Below are 20,573 nucleotides of genomic sequence, written 5' to 3'. Positions count from 1 at the left end.
ATATCTGAAACAACAATTCTTCTTACTCTTATTGTAACGTCTGAATTATCTGAATGATTATTAGAAATCTGAGAATGTTTTCTAACAACGATGTTTCTTTTATAAAGTTATTACGATCGTCAATTCGCGCGTCGATGTGAAAATAATTTTACAATGTTTATATTTATTATATCATTACTACAATGTCTATCTTTTACTACAATATTTATGTAATTACTGGTTATATATGAGTAGAATAATTTATAAATGAGTATGAAATAAAAGCGCTGAAGAAAAGATTCGCAGTATAAGTCTCGATCGAAGCAGTGGATCATTCCAATTAACAACTGAGGATCGAAATAAATAAATCATGTTGTACTTATTTTATATCAAAAAATCTAAACATTCATTTATTTCTATTCGATTCTTTTATCAAGAATGAAATTTGCATATATATATATGTGCATCATATGTTTGTAATATTCCTAGTTGGAACGCAAAATCTACATAGAATAAAAGATTATATTGGCCATGGTAATTACGTACATACGTCTGGCAAAACCAGAACCAAGAAAATTACTTTTCAAGCTTCGAAATAATCGAACAGAACATATCTTTCTTTTCTTTCAACAGACTTTCGATTTTCCTCGAATATAAAATAAAATGGTACATAATGTTGAACCTCTTCGCTATTTGCTTCAGCAACTACATATATAATAAAACTTTATTGTCAACTGGATCTTGCATAACAAATAAATAAAATGCTTCTTTAATTTGATAATAATTATTTAGCAATTTTAATTAAATAATAATTTCAGGTGTGTAAAAGATAATTTGTCAGGAGTGGGATTCGAACCCACGCCCACAGAGTGGACTGCGACCTGAACGCAGCGCCTTAGACCGCTCGGCCATCCTGACATTGTTCGTTCATCGATTTTGTGTTTAGAAAACTTCCAAATAATCATAATAAATATTAAAACAAAATTTTTGCCCAGAAAAAAAGAGTTGCACAATCGAAAACGACTAATTTATTTAAAGTCGTGTTTTCTCCTTTGGTTACCAATATTCGTTGAAGATGTGATAATTAATGGCGAGACTATGGAAGTTTTTACGAGATGAACAACAATTCGTTGTTTATCGAAGGCGTTTATTTCGATTGTATTTCGTGTACGAATATTTAAATTAAAAACGAACACGTAACATTATGTTCTTTCATAAATGACAGTACTCTCCTTCAGTCATTAAGTGAGAAAGGAATATAAAATGGATTTTGATGCAAAATTCATATTTTTGAGATTATAAATTAAAAAATTAGAACATTGATAAAACATTGTACGTACAAAATGTATATACATACATAGAAATCACAATATATTTAATGCACTTGCTTACGAGAATATTCAAACACTCACGAAATGAATGTATTAACTATTGCTATTATTATATTGGTCAAATTTGAAACATAAATGTAAAAATGTATATATTTAAGAATTACAAGATCCCACGTACTAATTTTTGTACTAAATATATTTGTACTAAATATATATTTTAACTCTTCTTGCAACCAGCGTATATTTGTAATAAATGCTTTGTGTATTCGCGAAATGCTTGATCACGAAAATATTCGAACACTTATAGCTATACGTATCACATGTTATATTGTGCGTGTTAATAAAAGATACAAAACATTTATTGTGAACATACATTTAAAAAGAATCAGTATATAGTATGAATAGCCATCTTAAAACGTATGATAAAAAAATGAAGATGGTTCCAAATCCTGAATGTTGATCCAAATGGATTGTTCAAATACTTTTGTGATGTCTCTCTGAGGCGTATATCTGCCCATAATTTCTGAAATACATTTTTTAAATTACATATAGATACATACGAAATACATGTGGCAATTAAAGTTATTTCAAGCTCGACCATATAATAATTATTACACTGTTCATATTGTTACAATGTTGATAAATGTTCAAATACATTCGTGAGTATACTGTATACGAGCCAGCATTTGCCGACATCGTATAATACATATAATCGACAGAAATTCCTCTAGCAGAGAACTGTGATTCAGATAGCGAAGAGGCGTTCGCCGTTCGGCGAAGAATGGGGCGTTCGCTCGCGCGAACCGCCTTGCCGAAAATACACCCGGTTCGCACGCGAGTCGCTCGTATTTCTAGACGTAGGATTGCGTGATGTAAGCCTTTAGTGATCTCTAGAGAGGCATTGAGATTGCCTCTCCATTGACTCGGCGCTCTCTCTCTCTGTTCTCTGTGCCTTTCTTCGAATTCTCAAGCAACAGGAAAGCAACTACTCTTCCTCTCGCGTTCCATCGTCGTCGTCGTTGTTGTCGTCGTCATCGTCATCGTGGCGCCGGATCATGACAGAGGAGAAACCGGATTACATTAACGAAAAATGGGAGCACATCGATCAGAAGGTGAGTCCGTTTCGCTGGATTTTGTTCCGTTGACCTTGACTTTCTTCCACCGTTGCGTAAGCGTCGCGAAAATGGCTGGCCTGATCGGCGACTCGAATCATCCTGGAAAACGAACCGAGTGAATGGAGCTTGTTGACCTCTTGGAAGTGTGGGGTGGGGTTCATTTTCTGTAATCGGAATGCTGCTTCTTTATGAGGAAACGAGAGACCGATACGAACAACGGTTTGCATCGATCTAATGTGGAACATACACACTGATAATTAATCATTTTCAATTTGAATTTTTCTTTTTTGGGAAAGAACTTGTCAGTATTAGGGAAAGATTGGTTTTGGCGATTATGAAAATTCAAGTATATCTGGGTTAACTTGCACCGATTTTTTTCGTTTCAAGCCTATATTAGATTGTTCTTGGAGAAGAACTTGTTAACGCTGAAAAGAAAGATTACTTTTTGTTTTTTAGTTTTATTTATGAGAGTGTGTATTCATTTTTATATATTATTTTACGTATTTATTTATGCAGAGATATATTTTTATATTTTTATATTTTATATTTTATATTATATTATATACTTATATTATTTGTACAGAAATGTGTTTGTAGAGATGGCTATACTAAAATATTCGATAACGATGTGCATTTAAATGTAATATTCCGAAAATTCGAGTATATATCTGGGTTAACTTATAATGATTGCTTCATTTGGGATCTACGTCAAACAAATGTAAATTATATATCCATGAGAATAAATGCGTACAGAGTCGTCTATAGGCTAGCGTGATCGCGAAAGGAATCAAAGAAACCTTCGTTGTCCGAAAAATGGGTCGCGGTGACGAATCAACAGCTGATCGCGACATCGAGAGTAGTGGCTATTGATTATGAAACAAGCATATTTCTTGCGTTCCCTTTGGCGACCGTCGTCATCTTTGAACTACGACAAAATAAAAATTTCTAATTATAATCCATTTGACGGTCTAAAAATCCGCAAAAGTTTGACTGATTCGTCCGAACTGAGAAACAGTTCAGCAATGATTCTTCTTTTTAAACGAAACGAAAGTCCATTTCCTCGAACGGTTACTAAAAAATGCCAGTTTCTCGTCGAGAAAGAAGAATTTCTGATTTTGAAATATCTAAACTAGAATATTTATTAATACAATATTGCTTATGATAATTCATCGTAACGTGATACTAGCATTTGTCGTAATTTGTTGTACACAATATTGTAATGCAATAGTGTAACATAATTTTTACAAATTCAGATTCCATTTTTAGAAAATAGAAAATACGAAAACGCTCGAAAATTCGCAGTCTGATGATGAAATTGTGAATTAATCTACAATAATTTTTTTGCCTATCCAGAGTCAAAACGTTTATCAATGTGAGCTGTCATGCTGCAGTTCATCGCGTAGGTGAATAACGCCGCGATTTAGTCAAAGACGAATTCATTGAAAATTGGCGAGAGACATCATGCGTGCATTGTGTCGTGCACACTGTGAAAATCACATTCTCAATGATTGCATTAACTCTGTCACATGTGACGCGATCGTTCGAGCCTTCGAAATCGATCAGCCGCGTTTCTTGTGTTCTCGTGCAACCGTGTCGAAGAACCCGTGTTATTTATTCTCTGCCTCTTATCGCGCCATTTGATCTGTTGCATCTATACAACGTGACGACGTTCAGAAATTATTATACGTACATATCTACTATACTCTATATTCTTTTTCATCGTACTTTTGATACGATGACTGCAGACGTTTATGCATTTTTATATTTTTATAAACGTAAAGAAATGGATATAAATTTGTTATATAAACTTGCGTCGTTTGCGAAATGTCATAAAAGGTGCTTTAGTTTCCTTTAGATTATTACAGCTTCATGCTGTGTGGATTTTTGCGTCCTCGAATTTCCCGGAAATGCATAAACATCCGCCGTCCAGTGATGATTGAGCTGCGAATGTATTTTTATAAATATCGCTAAAGAAGTAAGGTTTTGTGTCATTTGCTATACGTTTAGTTTGGATATTTTATATATATTTTGATGCTACATTTTATGTTATATTAAATTCGCAGTTTAATGATAATGTTAGATGACAATGTTCAGAAACTATTATACGAAAAATCATATAAAAATCAAACAAAAATTGTCTTGTTATTTGCATATAGATATATTCATCTAGTGTATGTAATTTATTATTTTATTTATTGGACATAAATATGTAGATCTATAAGGCAGAGGGACGCTTGTAGTTTCATGTTTCATACACGTTTCTACGTATACGTAAACTATTTTCCCATTGTCTCCGAGACGCAATTAGGCGTTGCACGGAGGGATGAAATTGGTCAGTTTTAATCGATAAGTTGACCAAACGAGACCGCCAATTTCGAAAGAAGACATTAAGAAAGAAAAATAATGCAATTCCAATGAAGGAACCACAATGATAAATAACTTTCAATTGTTAGTCCACTCTCCATTTTGAAGCGTAAAGCCTCCACTTTGAGATAGGTATTTCACGTAGGTATTTTCATCGTCTACAGAGATTAATTTACAAGACAACGTTATTCCCCCTTGAAATAAAAAATATCGAAAACCAGTGAAAACGACTCGCCGTTTCAAGTTCTTGCTTTTACTCTACCTCGGCCAATTACTTTTGCCTCGCTTCGCCTTTGCTTCGATTAAAATCCTACCTAATTGTAAGCCTCGTACGCGTACGAAAATCATATGGCCCTTGGACTTGAAACACCGCGGAGGAAGGTTCAGCTGGCGAAGAAGTCAGCTGGCGAGTACTATTGATCGGTGGAACGTTCAAATTTCGGACGACGGTGCGCCTTGACCGTGCAGAGAAAGAGAGAGAGAAAGAGAGAGAGAGAAAGAGAGAGCTTCCGCTCAGGCGCAATGGCGTTCATCATCGAAGAAACAGGTTCCACCACGTCGCGTTGATACGCGCTATCTTTTTTTCTCTTCTGATTCGATCGACGTGTCACCGAGACAAAGATCGAACCACTGCACCGAGGAATGATCAGTCCGACGTAGCTTCCGGCAAGAGGAACAGGTGTGTCCAGCCAGGAGTCTCGTCTCGGCCAGGAAGGAGAAACCGGATCACTGGGTCAAGGACTTCCCCGGACATGAAGACGAAAAACAGGTCGCTGTTCAGCAGGATGTGCAAGTGCTACGGCAGGAAGTCGGAGCCGCGCGCGCGAGAACAACAGATCGAGGAGGAATCGATCACGGTGTCGAGAGTGGCCGACGAGGTAATTCGTTTTCTCGTGTGTCCGGCAAGTGATATCCGAGTATAAACCGAGTGAAATATGATGTGCAAACGTAGACGGGTTAAATACGTACGTATCTGGATTCTGCATACAGGAGATTTGCTGTTTCGTTGGAAAGTAGGATGTTCGAACGGTGCTGGGTATAAAATAGTATTTGAAAGGAAAGTGCTGACGTAGTTGTTTGTTATTCGGATCGATTGAACTATATTATATTTGATTATAGAAGTACATTCGCTGTCCGTATTTCGAATTAATTAATTATTCGAAGTAAGTATTTCTTTCGTTGTAATGAAAGATTTAGTAGTGGGATATTTCTGTGATATTTGAAAGATCAGGATTTCGTTGTTCTCAACGATGCATTATTGGAGTTGACATATTCAATCCCTTAAGTGGATTTCTTTCAATTTTAATTATTACGTTTAATTTATATCAAATTTATATTTATGTAAATGTACAATTCAAGGAAAATTATATAATAACATCAACAAGTACAATTAATTACATAACAATATATGTGGCAATAGTTTCCTTGAGGGTTGAATGTTTATAATTTATATAGTTCTTTTCTTTCTTTATATTTATGTAAATTTACAATTTAAAATTATATAATAACAAGTACAATTAATTACAATACAATATATGTGGGAACAGTTCCCTTGAGGGTTGAATGTTTTTATAATTTATATAGTTCTTTTCTTTCTGAAAATGATAATCGCGAAAAATAATACTTTGAAATAATCAATGCAAGTTGTAATACTATGATGTCACAAATAATTGTCTCTAATACTTCTTAAACAATTACTATTTCGATTAACAATTCCCATTCGTTTTGCTCTCAAACAAATATCTTCAATATCTGTATGCATTTCTATTAAATAAAATGAATTTTCAAATATTATCTTACTTCAATAAAAGTATTTCAAAGTTATCAATTTCAATTTGAAATGTACCCAGCATTGTACTCGAAATTTAGAAAATACTAATACTTTGTTGAAAATATTAGAAAACATCGTGCTGTTAGTCAGATAATAATAATTTGAATAGATAACTTACGAGAATATCGTGACGCTATGAATTCATTTTTATCTAACTAATAACTTGGATTTTAGATTCATTGTTACAACTTCACCAATTCATAAAATTGTTTACGTTGAAAATGAACGAGACAATTGAATTCTCTGAAAGCTGAATTCTCTGAAAAAAACAAATATTTCTTAAAAGAGAAACAAATATTCCGAGTTTCGCGAATTTCGAGTTTTGAAGGTTTTCAGGCCTCACTTTTGAATTTCAGTGTCGCGAGATTTATTTATAGACAGACTGTACGAGACTAGTTTTACGATATCGATTCATTTTTATTTGACTGGCAATGTAACACCGAGTCTGTGTTTAGATTTTAAAATCATCATTTCAATTGGCATTCATTAAAAAATAATTCATTTGCCACAAGATAATATAAATAATGGCAATAGTAACAAAATTAATAAAATATTTAAAATATATATGTGTACGATGAGTATACTTGTTTTTATCAACTGAGTGTTCTTGCCATTTAAAATTTCATTATTATTTAGTTTATCGCTCATTACGTAAAAAACTAGACACGTAATATAACAAATGAAATTTATCTCTCTGGAATATATCAGTTGAATAACATTATGATTAGACTACGGATGTTCGCGCAATTTTATATTTCTGCGAGCATGTCTAAAGTCCCTGTACGTAGAAATTCTAATTAGATTCTAATTAGATCTAGGTAGGTTAATTACTTGGAGATTAATTCACTAGACTGGGCGAATGTTATAATTTCAGTTCTTTTTATAAAGAGAACTACGAGACTGGAATATAGGTAAAAGATTACTTTGTAGGTATACTATATTAAATATTAATTATATAATATACTATATTAATCAATATCATATAATTACTATACTGTAATATTAAATAATCATAAATAACATTAATAATTAATTGATATGAATATAATATTAATTAATATCATGTATAATTATTTAATATTGCAGCATGGTATTTTATTCATTTTTGCGCACTTTGATTTTGAGAAACATCATATGTCTTTGTTACATTTATACTTCACTATTAATGTCAACAACCGTTTGGTAATTTAAGAGACCGTTACGCGGATATCAAATATATTCGCGTTATATTATAATGAGTATAATTTTTGTTCAAAATTGATTTATAACAATGCACTGGTCGAAGATCGTGCACCGTGCCAAAACTTCGCGTCGTAACAGGGGAAGAAGTAGTGCGGTGAACCTTGAAACTCTTTATTTAAACAAAATCGCATTGGCAGCGGAACTATAGCGCTGCATGATCGTTACGTAGCTTGACGCTAGTTTATTCTTGTCGCAGATTTAAGTTCCATGTCAAGTACTACAACGATATCGACAACCCATTCGACAGAAACGATTTCTCGATTTATTTCAAACGAATTTCGTTGTAATTAATATCTTTGAAATTGATGCCTTGGTTTCGTTAATTTAATTCAATGAAATATAATTGTCTCGATTTATGTTAAATTAATATCTCTGATATATTTTGATATATTTAATGATCAGAATTTTGTTTGCGTAGAAGACAGGAATTATTATGTAGTAAAATTAATATTATGGTTAATTTTGCTGTTAATTTCCTTTTTTAATTAATTTCTTTTTGATTCCTGATAAGAGTTTTAATATTTCTTTAAAACATTTCGAGTAACATTCTAACAAGTACTTAGAATATGCACTTAAAATAATACTGTAATAATATCTAATAATTCATCGTTTAAAATAATATAAAATGGTATATAATTCTTTAAAATCTTATAGTAATGTATAAAATAATTTGGTATTTTTGTAAAGGTCAAGCAACAAGCATATTAATATCGTTTTAAAAATACATTGGGAATTCCATTTGAGATTCCATATTCCCAATCAACATTAAATCCATTTCAAATAAAAATTCCCAATCCATATTAAAAATTATTCTGAATCCATATTAATCCTATTAATATAAATCCATATTAATTTCATTTAGGAATTACACGAATTTGAATATATATGTGAATGTTCCATGAATATTTCTTAAATAAGTATCTCCAGTCTCAAACTAGAGGAAATAGTTTCAACACATTATCAAACGTTAACAAAACATCTTTCATAAAATTCAAATACATATCCGTCAACTTGTTTATCCTCACTTTTATAGACTGCGTTTTAATTGAACTTTGTCCGCAGGAAGATAAAATTCATAATCAGAGTAATTTGAACAGAGGTCGATTAATTTTTTTAATCAACTCTTATCTTGTTTCAAACGGGACAAAATACCAAATTAATTAATGACCAAATTATAAATGACTTGGTTATATCTGTATTTCTAAAATTTCTTCAAAATTAATTTCATTAACTGATAGTCGTATCGTTAGGTAATCGTATGGTTATATTTAAGATTTGATTAGTATCATTTGATATTTGGGACCATAACGATATATGTAGAACTAAATTACTTAATTTTGAGATTATTAAAGTAATTTAACTAATATATAATATAATATAGTATGGTATAGTATAATATAATATAACATAATATAAAATAATATAATATAATATAATATAAAATAATATAATATAATATATAATATATTTCAACTAAAAAAATTTATTTCACTCGGCTGCCAGATATTAGTCAAATGTAAACCCAACGGTGTATTTGAGGGATAAAATCTGAAACCGTAACTTCAGACCATCCGTAACAAATCATCGGATATTTCTGTAGTTCCTATCGATCTCGACGAACTTCAGCTTCTTTCGGGAGCGTTGTTTTTTTTATTTAAAACGTCCAATTACGGTCATTGGTAGTTTCGTATCGAATAATCTCTCTTCGCACAAATATGGAGCACGGATACGTTCCAGGAGAGAATTTGGTAAACCGCCGAGATCTTTATTCGAGATGTTAATTCACGGGACGAGAGAAACGATTGACATTACTATGGATTTTCAGCCAGTAACCGTGGTCATTCGCAGACCGTGTTGCAAGAAGCATAATGAAGAGGAGATGTGCGTGCCGGCAGTTTCTAAAAAGGCAATTAAGTAATTTCGATCGTTCTTTGCAATCAATTTCTCTCCAATCGTCCACTCTTTCTTCGCTTTTCTTATAATTTTCGTTCTGCCTTAACTGCATCGTCGAAACCAAATAAAATAAAAAAAAAAAGAAGAAGAAAGATGATATAAAAATGGAAAAAGTAGAAGAAATAAAAAGAAAAAATTACATTTCCTTTTCTTGAGAAATAATTACACAATAATTTTCGAGGAATTTTACATATAATATCAAGAGCAAACGTAAACGTTGCTTTTCACTTTCACTGATTTTTTTTTCATACTGGCCGTCTCGATATTGCGATCTGAACATACAAGTAACTTCACGTCGGTGTTATCACGACGTTTCGGTGTCTCCTTCCCAATATGATAAATTCAACGTGATTTAATGTGATGATCTTGCCTAAGAAAAGTCTCTTAGTTACTCTCTTCTATTGTCCAAAGAAAATGGAGTGTACCCAAAGGATTTGCTGTTTGCCACGCCCGAAACTCAAAGCAGTGAGTCAGAATGGAAATTTCATTTCTTAGATTAATTATATTAGATTACTGTTGTGTTTGATTTATGAAGACGGAGAGTGTGCATACACACAATGCTATCCAAAAGGCATTATTTTTGTAAAATCTGCCAAGAAGAATTGCAATTGACTCGTAGAATCGTAGAGACTTGATTTAGTTAGACTTTAATGCGAGGAAAGCCTAATCTATAATAATATTACGACGCTGAAACGCTTTCAAAATAAACTCATTATTATCCTGGTCCAATTTAAAATTTCAACTTAACAATATTTGGCTCTCAATTTTAATTAAATTAATTTAACATCTCCTCACTTCCAATTTCTAAATTTAAAATTCAATTAAATTTTCAAATTTAATTTAATTCCGAGAAAAATTTACGCCAGCTACGTGTTTCATTTTGTTTTATTACTCGCCAAGTAACATTTCTGACAAGTTAAAGAACTTTGCAATCTTCCTTTATCGTTTAAATAGTTTTATTGGTGCCATAATTCAGTACAGATACTGCGCAACGATATAGGCCAAAGTAGACGTACACGCTTTTAATCTTAATCACTTGCCTCGAACCTTGAATTATAGCAGTTGTAAATTATTTCGTTCATTTTTATCGATACGTCACCGTTTTTTACGTAGTGAAAAAGCTGAATGTTTCAACAACGAAGTTTCACGATTTTTCTTTTCATTTTTTTTTTTTTTTTTCACGTAGACTGTAGTTTCGTAAAGAGTGCAAAAGGAACTCACGAATCGAAGTTCACGAGCATGTTATTTTCTGCTCGTTGAAAATTTTAATAATTCCAGAGAGTTGTGCAACAGAGAGGAGGCATCAAACGCGAAAGCTCGCGATGTTCAGTATTAGCGTGGAGCACGACTGACGTAACGTTGCATAATGATAATACAAAACGATACTCACGTGCAACGCGATACGTCGATGCACGTAATACGTCGGTCAGGCGAACATTGTAAACGCGTCGTTTTCTTCGTAGACCGCAAGATAATTACGAACAGTACGAACTCGAGCACATTCGACATCAAACAGAGTGAAAAGTACCAATTTGAAATGGTGAATTATTTCAACTACGGCGAAACAACGAAATAACTTAGAGAAAAATCATTTTCATGTTCAAAGAAAGTAACGTGCATTCATTTCAAACAACGTCTGATTCAACAAAATAATATATCATTCGATTCATCATCTTTGAAATGTATTACTTGACTATAATATAGTAATATAATAACTAATCTTCAAAACTGGTCCCAGAGTCGTGAGATTTAAGAAACTGGCTTGAAAATCGTGAAATTGAATCCCGACAGTATCCTTTTCTCTTTCCTTCTTTTTTTTTTTTTTTTATTTTTCATTCAACGAACCTCGATAATTAAGGAATCGAATCGAGAAACAACGTGTGACGTTGACTCAGAGTTCGATCGATGTTTGTTTACCGTGATCGATAGATTCTAGCAATAGTTTATTGGACTTTGATTGGCCTCATTCGCGATTCCAATAGAAAACTCTCGATTGCGTAATTTGCGAGCGGATCGGTTGTTATCTTGTCCCGTGAACACGCAGAGAATGTGTTTGCATTGAAAATTTGTTGAATGGACGTGCGCGTTGAATTCATAATCTCTGTTCTAGAATCCATTGTGTCGGCAGTTTTGGCTCACTGTCCTCGTATTTTGCTTCTGTTTTCAACTACGAGAGACCAGAACGAAACGGTGATCGAAAGAATCAATTTGTACATGTAATTTTTCAGCAAAAATTCCTCCAGACAATGTTTCTTTGCAAGCAGCTTTGTTACAAAGAAAAGAAAAATTTATTCTACATTCTTTACTTACTCTTCAATTGTTCAATTTTTATTTTCTCACGTCTAGGATTCAAGTGTCAAATTCTGTGCTTGATAAATTTTCAAATTCGTCAGGAGAAAAACGAAGAAATTCCAAACAAGAGAATTTTACTCTCTCCTTTCGGCTCATTTCTTTACGTAGAATCATATTCGATTGCACCGCCATGTATAACAGCTAGTATAATTACATGAAAATCCACAGTTACGACAATGAACGAATTTATATCAATTTCAATTATAGTAAATTCAGTAATATAACGATTTCTTGAACGACGAACGAAGCAAAAATATTTCTGTATCCACAGTCTTAATTTCCAATTATTGCCATCCATAACTTTCACAAATGATCGTCTAATCGATCCGTAAAAATATAATAAATCACACGGGGGGTCAAAGTACTTTTAAACGATTCTTCGAGTCTTCTATTTCAGTCTGCGATGGAGATGATTACAGACTGGTTCTTTTTTTTTTTTTTTTTCTAGAAACCGTCACATGACAGTGAATAATGTTTATTCTTATTGTTATTACGAGATGCAACTTAAGGAGGAGCAATTTGACTCTCGTTAACCCTTTACGGGACGACGAATCTATATACGGCGACAATCATAGGGCGAGAAAATAAAACAACCTTCGTTAGAAGATCGTTTTGCTAACTTTTAATTCGTCGTGAGATATTCTTCTTCGTTTTCAATTGAATAATACCTAAAGTGGAACATAACATATATAAGTTTCTATATATATATATATATATATACATTATAATATTAAATAAATAAATATATATATATAATATTTAATATTACATATATAACTATATATATTATAATATTAAATAAATAAATAAATATATAATTAAATATATATATAACTATATATATATTATGATATTATATATATATATAATATTATACAATGCCCGCTCTAATACAATAAATAAATTATAAAGGGAAGAAAAGTCGTTAAAAGTCCAAAATTGACAAACTAATCTTCAAACGGCTGATTCCAGAGCCGTGGAAATTTAAAAACTGGCTTGAACATCATAAAATTTAATCTCGTTATCTTTGTGACCAAGAATCATTTAATCAGGATTAAATTTATCTTTGTTGTTTAAAAACGCAACGACAAAGATGTTATTTATTCTAAATTTATATAATATTATATAATATATATGTATATATGGAATGTTCGTAAAAATTTCAAATTTTAAATTCTACGTCTGCGCCAAAATAGTTTATCATCAAGTGACAAAAGTCTCGTCTATCCATCTCTCTCGCGATGAAAATGTTTCATTTTACTCGCATTTGATTCGGCAACACCGACCGGGCACAGATTGAATCTAATTAAATTCATTGAACTTGTCACCTCCACGTCAAACGACGCATATTTAAGGAACACGCGTGCGGCGAATGGCGTTTATTGAATGAATACGTTGCGATCGCCAATACGTTTAATCGTCAACGTCAAACAAATCGTTAGAAATCTCGACGAATGGTGCTTCGATCGTCAAAGTTCGAAAAAATCGTTGTTCACAAGACGATGCACACACCATAGATCGATTCGTTTATCGTAAATTGATAATTAATAATTTTAATTTGTAATTAAATCGACGAAATACCGAACGATTGATAATTTCTCGACGTACGTAGGTTAATAATTAATTAAAGAAAGGTCATCTCGGTGAAAAATTGGATATTTTACATATTTTTCCATATTGGCGGCCTCGCATGTTTTTATCAGCTTAAAATCGCCTGGAAATACAATGACGACGTATATTTAAAAGCAATATACGCAAAATATCGATCCATTCTTCTATTTACACTATTTGAAAGAAAACTTGCCCACATTGAACGCCTTTCCTGAATTGTACATTTTATGCATTTCTAATTGTACATTTTATGCATTTTAAATTTCCCATATAATGGCCAATGGAGAATAATCCCTCCGCAATTACTTGTATGATCTAAATTAAACTAACTAAATGATTAATTCGGACACTGTCATTATGATTAATCACGAACAGGGTTAGACATTGTAATTAATATCAAAATCTAGTCGAAAGCCGATCCAACTCTACTTAATAATATAATTTAATAAATAGGCATTAGGACAGAATTAGGCATTGTAATTATGCTAATTCTATTTAATAATGAAGTTAATAAATTAATCCAATATAGGTATATCAGGCTATATAAAAGGATCGTTTTGGTCGTTACTCGTAATGGCCGAGCATTATAAATAATCTCCATTCATCTCATTTATATAGCTTGCAGACTATGGACGTACATGCTTTGCATTTATTGGAAATTAAAAAGTGCAAGAATGTACACAGAAATTGTGAAAATGTATCAAGCAGGATTTTTAGAATTTTAAACGACTGTTTATTTCAAACGAATGATCTTCAAATCACAGAGACAGAGTGAAATTTTTCTCAGACTGTAGACTGAAGACTCAGTCTTTCAAGGAATTAGAATTTCAAATATTTATTGTAAATGAACGATTCAAGCGCTGCAAAAATATCGAATTTACTGGAATGTTAAAACCCGAGAATCTCTCAGAGGATTAGAATTTTAAACAATTTTTTATTAATTGTGCCACTGAAATTTGTCAGAACTTTGAAATTTCGAAAATCGAAAGTTTATAAATACGAAAGATCCTCAAGATCTTCAATAAATTAATTAAAACTTGATCAACCTTCAAGTGCTACGAAACTTAATTTGTTGAAACTATGACAACCAAAGATCTATCGAGACAGAAGATTCAACAATTGATTCAACGATGGAGACTTGCAGGAATTTCAAGTATATTAAACTATGTGCGAAACGATTTGCCACTTCTGACTTAAACAATGCTGAAGTCGGAAACGATGGGGGTCTTTGTCCGATGATAGCAATCAGGAAAACAGTGCTTGAGCATATATTTGCGTTGCGCTTGTGAGTAAATTGACAAGCGTCCGCGTTGTCGGCCAAGATCGATGTCTCTTTTCAGCGATCTTGCGGTAAATTTCCATAAGAAGGATGGATTTTTTAAGGATGGATGCTTATTGTCGAAAGGAATGAATGTATAGAGTGTCCCGTAACAATCTGATGGGGGATGATTCCACATAAAAAAAAATTTTTTTTCACTCAAGGTTTGGATTTTGAGAGCGGGCAGAAGTGACATTTCGGTTCGTACGAGCCATCATTTCTAAAGAGGAGAAATAATGCAGATCTAGTAAAATAGTTATTTTTTTTACCAAAATTCCATTTTTTAAATTAGATTTCACATAAAAATATCTACAGTCTGACAATGAGTATTTTATTTAGAATGTTTTATATATTCTTTACATTTTTGTACAATTTCCTACATGTATGAACATCCCGCAGTCTACTGATTACAAAAAAAAAGAAAAAACATAAAATTACTTACTCTATGTTGATCCTGAATATTGCTAGAGTCTGAAGAAAATTTTGAAAAATATTTATCGTTATAGAGTTACATTAAACAAATAAAAATATACACCAAAGTTCTAAATACATTTTATGTCCATCGATCTTTTTCTGTTTGCCTTTCGAACGTGGTAACAACTAAATATTTGCAAACATTCTGTAAATTTATACACTGCGGGTGTTCGCTGGGCAACTTGCACTTCCGACCAAGACGGAAAATTAATTACGAGGAAACACAGAGAGGCACCAGGGGACGTACGTGCGTTTAAGAGAAAATTTACTACGATGTACGCTATTCGCGTACATTCTTACATAACTATCTTCCTATATTTTTTCTTTGCTTGAAAGACTATCCGACAGGCAAGTGCAAGAAAAATTATAGAGATTTATTTTCTTAAGTAAGTAGATATCATCAAAACGATACGATATTTTTGTTTCCAGTTTTCTAGGAAATCCATCGTAATAAATAATTGTACAAGTGTCAAGATACAATTAACGATGTGCATTTTTATTACAGAGAATTATTTTTATTAGATGTTCAACATCGATATAATCAATTTTTTTTTTTTTGTCAAGACCGTTCTTGATGAAAGAAAAATTGATGAGAAACGTACGATATATAGTTTTATTACACAACAGCTTGCTTCTAGCTGTTTCTAGTACACTAAATTTCAAGTAATGAAGATTATTATCTTTTAATTTTTATTCAAGTACTTGTCGCAAGCAGACAAATGATGTCTGAAAACTTGATACGCTCTTTTTGATCGTGTAGCATGTTCTTGAAAGCAACTGACAGAAAAAGATACGATGTAATTTTATTACATTACAACTTGTTGTTTCTATCTATCACTCGTATGCTAAATCTCGAGCAATAAAGATCCGTTATCTTTTACTTTTTACTCTTGTATCTTACTGTCGTATCGTTCTCATTAGTTCTTGTTGGTCGTTTAATGGTACACGGATTATCAGACGCGTGTGTTCCAGCTTTTATTTTTACTTTTATCGAGCCGCGATTCTATTTCCTACGACACAATAACCACTGCGTAACGCTAGGCCAGGGAAACTTTTTCGATCGATAGTTTCATTAAGAAAGAACTGGGGAAAATTGGAACTTGAAATAAAACTGGCAAAAATAATAAAATTACGATCACTCGCAGAAATGTATCAATAATCGAGTTTCACGACGATACACGATATTTTGTTCTTTTGAAACATTCTGTATCCATTATACACAGATAAATTAAGATTTCACTATGATCAAATGTGAAGATACCTATTTTCAATTGTTTGATGTAACTAAATTTCTGTTTGATCTCTTCGAACAATACCATGCACGACGAAAACTCTGTAAATCATTACCAGGTATATTGACAGCGATATTACAAAATAATATAGCAATTTCGAAATTCTGACGATCACGTTAAACGATCAAAATGAAAATTGTTTTTTGAGATTCCTTGATTTTGAGCTGTTTCAATTTTTGATGCAAACTAAATTGTTTATCTTGTTCTAAACTGTTTGTTTCGGTCTCTTTCATTCAAACATTCTAACGTTCATCGAGACGAATCTAAAGCAGCGGGAGGCTTCGTTTCGTGACGTTTCAAAAGAGAAAATACTCGCACAGTTCGAAGGAGATTACGTGAGCCTGAACACGTAGATACGAGGCTCAGACCATGGCCACCGGTGAAATTCGTGCAAATGGCCAACTTAACTGAGCTCCATTCACATATTTCCAGTTGTTTCCTATATACAGTGGAATGGAAAAGTTGAGTCAATAACAAAAATTTTTAAGAAAAATATTTTTCATTGTTAAATAATAATTTATAAAAACATGAAAATAAACTTGACTATCTGATTCTTTGTAGTTTTAGGAAACTGAAGCTATTTTTTAACATTTAAGATTAGGTTTCTTCCTGGCTGAAGCTATTATCTAAGCAAATGGCTTATGGACAAAATATTAAGGTATGATAAAGCTTGTAAATCTGACTATGAAAAAATTCTGGTGCAAAGTTGATTCTACGTTTTTTAATTTTTTTCAGCCAGGAAGAAACCTAATCTTAAAAGTTAAAAAATAGCTTCAGTTTCCTAAAACTACAAAGAATCAGATGGTTAAGTTTATTTTCATGTTTTTATACTTTATTTAACAATGGAAAATATTTTTCTTAAAAATTTTTGTTATTGACTCAATTTTGCACCCCACTGCATAATCGATCAAAAATAAAACAGCTTTGATGCGACTCGACACCACTCCTGCAACATTTCTCTTTACTAAAAATTTTAATTAAACCTAGAACAAGTCTGCCGAGTACGGAATAAAATGTCAACGTTTTAATCAAGTCAGAATACAATAATATAAAAATGGCTCAGAAAATAGATTCAAAGAGTGCTCATGTGTGCAAAGAACGAGTAGCTGCGTGAGAGCACACACGTTTCGGTTGAGGGATCACGTTCTTCCGCGGTTGATGACGAAATCTTTGTTTCAAAGATGAAATCCTTCGTCGTTTAATTCTCGGAAGGTTGAACATTGAGTATCGTTTGTAAAATTATCATTAAGCGCCAGTAATCATCTCGGTAATATCGAGTTGCTATCGGGGGAAAAATCCATTAAAATCAACGTAATCAGGAAAATTTTTGTTTCGATCTTACCATCAAGATAATTAAATATAATTATTCCAATTAAAGTAATTATAATTAAATTGGAAGGTTTGAAGAGTAGTTGGAAAAGAATTTAAATTCGTATTAAATAAATATTAACATGAATTACACTCTTGCAAGATTTCTTTCTTATAAGTATTTTAAATTTTCATATTATTGAAATTATTTTTATATTATATTTTCATTAGAAAATTTTCTTTAATAAATTAGTATGAAGATAATCATTACGTTCTCATAAAATTCATTTTATATTTCATATTTTTACTAGAAAAATTTTCATTGAATTTGAGAAAGCAAAACAATTTGACAATATTTTCAATTTTTAATTTCTAAAAAGAAATGTTTTCGAAGAAATATATATTATAAAAGAGTATATATACATATATAAAATACATGATTAAATTTCGTCTGAAAGGTAGATCATACTTCACTTTCACAATCTCGTTTCAATCTATTTTTATTCGCTAATGAAATTCCAAATTGAATTTAATTGACAAAGATCTTCAATTGTTTGTTCGAGAATAAACGATACGGTTGTATTTTATCGTTTACATCGACGAAATTATCTCTATCGACAATGCGTTCAAAGAAGAGATTACGAGTATCAGCTGAACTTTTCGAGTTTTAATCCTTTTATCGCGAGAGGAATTTTTTTCTGGCCAATTAAAAAATAAACCGATGAAGCCTTATCGACATGATTCGGCAAATCCCAATAAATTTATACTTGTGAAGGAAATGAAATTTAAACGTAACAATTTCTATCTGCGATGCTAATCGGCGACTGTCGTTTTACAAAATTTTCTGTAATCAATTATAGCTTCAAAGAGTTTTCACTTCATATACGTCTTTCTTCCGTGTGAGATTTTTCATGATCTAGATTGCTATTGAAAAGTTGCGTGTCCTTGCACGGATATTACGTCTGTATTTCCGTTCCTTGAAAGTCGGTGACGTCAGAGCACGAGGGATCCACCGAACGAGCCCTCGCGATCGACCAATCGCACGATTCACGTTCGCTTCCTCACTTCGAAGCCAGCTGACTGGTTGCGTCATCCCTTAAAATTTCATTCTCGAGCAATCACACGCGCGAGCTCGCCTAAACGCGCGCGTTTCGATAGAACGTGATCGATTGCACGAACGACGAGAGCGGAAGCGTAGAAATATATTAAAATAAGGGCCAAAAGTTTCTCCCCGCCTATTTCTTCTAACGAAACGTTGAAATGTAAGAAAAAAAAAAAAAAAAAAAACACTAATTTCATTAATTTTAAACTAAATTTAAGTCCAAATATGATTTTCTTATCATTCATTTTAAAGCGTTGGCAAATTAATAAAAACATTGCGGATTTTAGTTTAGGAAGTGATTTTTGGCCCACCCTACTGTAAACTACTTTTATTTCAACTAAATGCCCGATTAATATTACGTAACGTATTCAAACGTAATCAAACGTACTCAAATGAAATGAAAATCCGCTCGATAAGGAAAAATCTTATCACGAAATAACCAAAATTGGAAAAATTAATAAACTAGATAAACTAGAAATTTATCAAACACAGTTTTACCGTACAATATACTATATACGTACAATACTACTTGCATGATTTTGTCGAGTAACTCATATAATTGAAGTAAAATTCTACTTGTGTGATTTTGTACAACTGGAGATCAGGAGTCCAACGATTACAGAAATTGCTTTGTGATATTTTCAATTTATACAAAAATACACAAAACATTTATGGTTTTATGGTTAACATACATAAAATATGGTTATATAGCGAGTACAGAATACAAGGAATAAATTTCTACGTATTTTCACAATAAATATCTTACTTTGGATATTTTGTACACGTTCATACGTGCATTTCTCATTCCTCAAACTTGGCATAAGTGGCTTCGACACGACGAAGAAATTTGAATATCGAAATTTTTCAGAATTCGACCATGGAATTTCACACGGCCACTGGCTATTGGTTTGTTCGACTGTTTACCAACGCTGCGCAATCGCATTTCACTAGATCCGCTTCCGGTTGTACGGAAGCAGATCTTTCGGCGCGCGATTATTCGAGCGGTGAGATATTTCCTCGCTAAAACGGAAGCACGGAGGGATTTTTGGAACCGGTTTGAAAGAGAGAATCAGTTTACCCACTCATCAAAGGATATTCCGCTTAAAAATGAATTTTGGTTACGAAGGAAAATTCTTTGAAAATAGAGAAAGATTATCTCGCGATTCCTTTTTCTTCTTTTTGTAGAAATTTGACTGACCAGAGAAGACGAGAAACATCTTGTTGAAAATTTGCAAATACTTTCGTCTATTTATTTTCATTTAAATTGTCAAGCTTAAGCTTTTGTTGAATTTGAGAATATT

General features: G+C 32.3%; 1 protein-coding gene, 1 long non-coding RNA gene and 1 other non-coding gene across 8 annotated transcripts in view; 1 reads left to right on the top strand and 2 right to left on the bottom strand.

The window, feature by feature from the left end:
• Window positions 1–774: 774 nt before the first annotated feature.
• Window positions 775–11,365, bottom strand: LOC122527887. Its single transcript, XR_006306432.1, has 3 exons — window positions 11,037–11,365; window positions 1,926–2,524; window positions 775–1,833 (listed from the first exon to the last, which is right to left on the bottom strand). It is a non-coding gene; the product is annotated as an uncharacterized LOC122527887 (long non-coding RNA).
• Window positions 815–897, bottom strand: Trnal-cag. Its single transcript has one exon. It is a non-coding gene; the product is annotated as a tRNA-Leu (tRNA).
• Window positions 2,288–20,573, top strand: part of LOC122527876 (hexokinase type 2) — a 54,247-nt gene continuing 35,961 nt past the window's right edge. For 4 of the 6 annotated variants that reach the window (XR_006306429.1, XR_006306430.1, XR_006306428.1 and 1 more), the window contains exon 1: window positions 5,439–5,667. Coding sequence is in view for 3 of the 6 variants with exons in the window: in XM_043652442.1 (XP_043508377.1) it covers window positions 5,542–5,667 (126 nt within the window). In the remaining 3 variants the exon portion in view is untranslated. Of the gene's footprint in view, window positions 2,423–5,438; window positions 5,668–5,709; window positions 5,755–20,573 lie in introns of those variants that run through there. The other 2 variants (XM_043652444.1, XM_043652446.1) reach the window with 2 other exon arrangements.

The sequence above is a fragment of the Frieseomelitta varia genome, unplaced genomic scaffold, assembly GCF_011392965.1.
Source record: "Frieseomelitta varia isolate USP_RPSP 00005682 unplaced genomic scaffold, Fvar_1.2 scaffold_236, whole genome shotgun sequence".
NCBI lineage: Eukaryota > Metazoa > Arthropoda > Insecta > Hymenoptera > Apidae > Frieseomelitta > Frieseomelitta varia.
The sequence above is the reverse complement of the archived record's forward strand: the minus strand, read 5'-3'. Positions and strand labels throughout refer to the sequence as shown.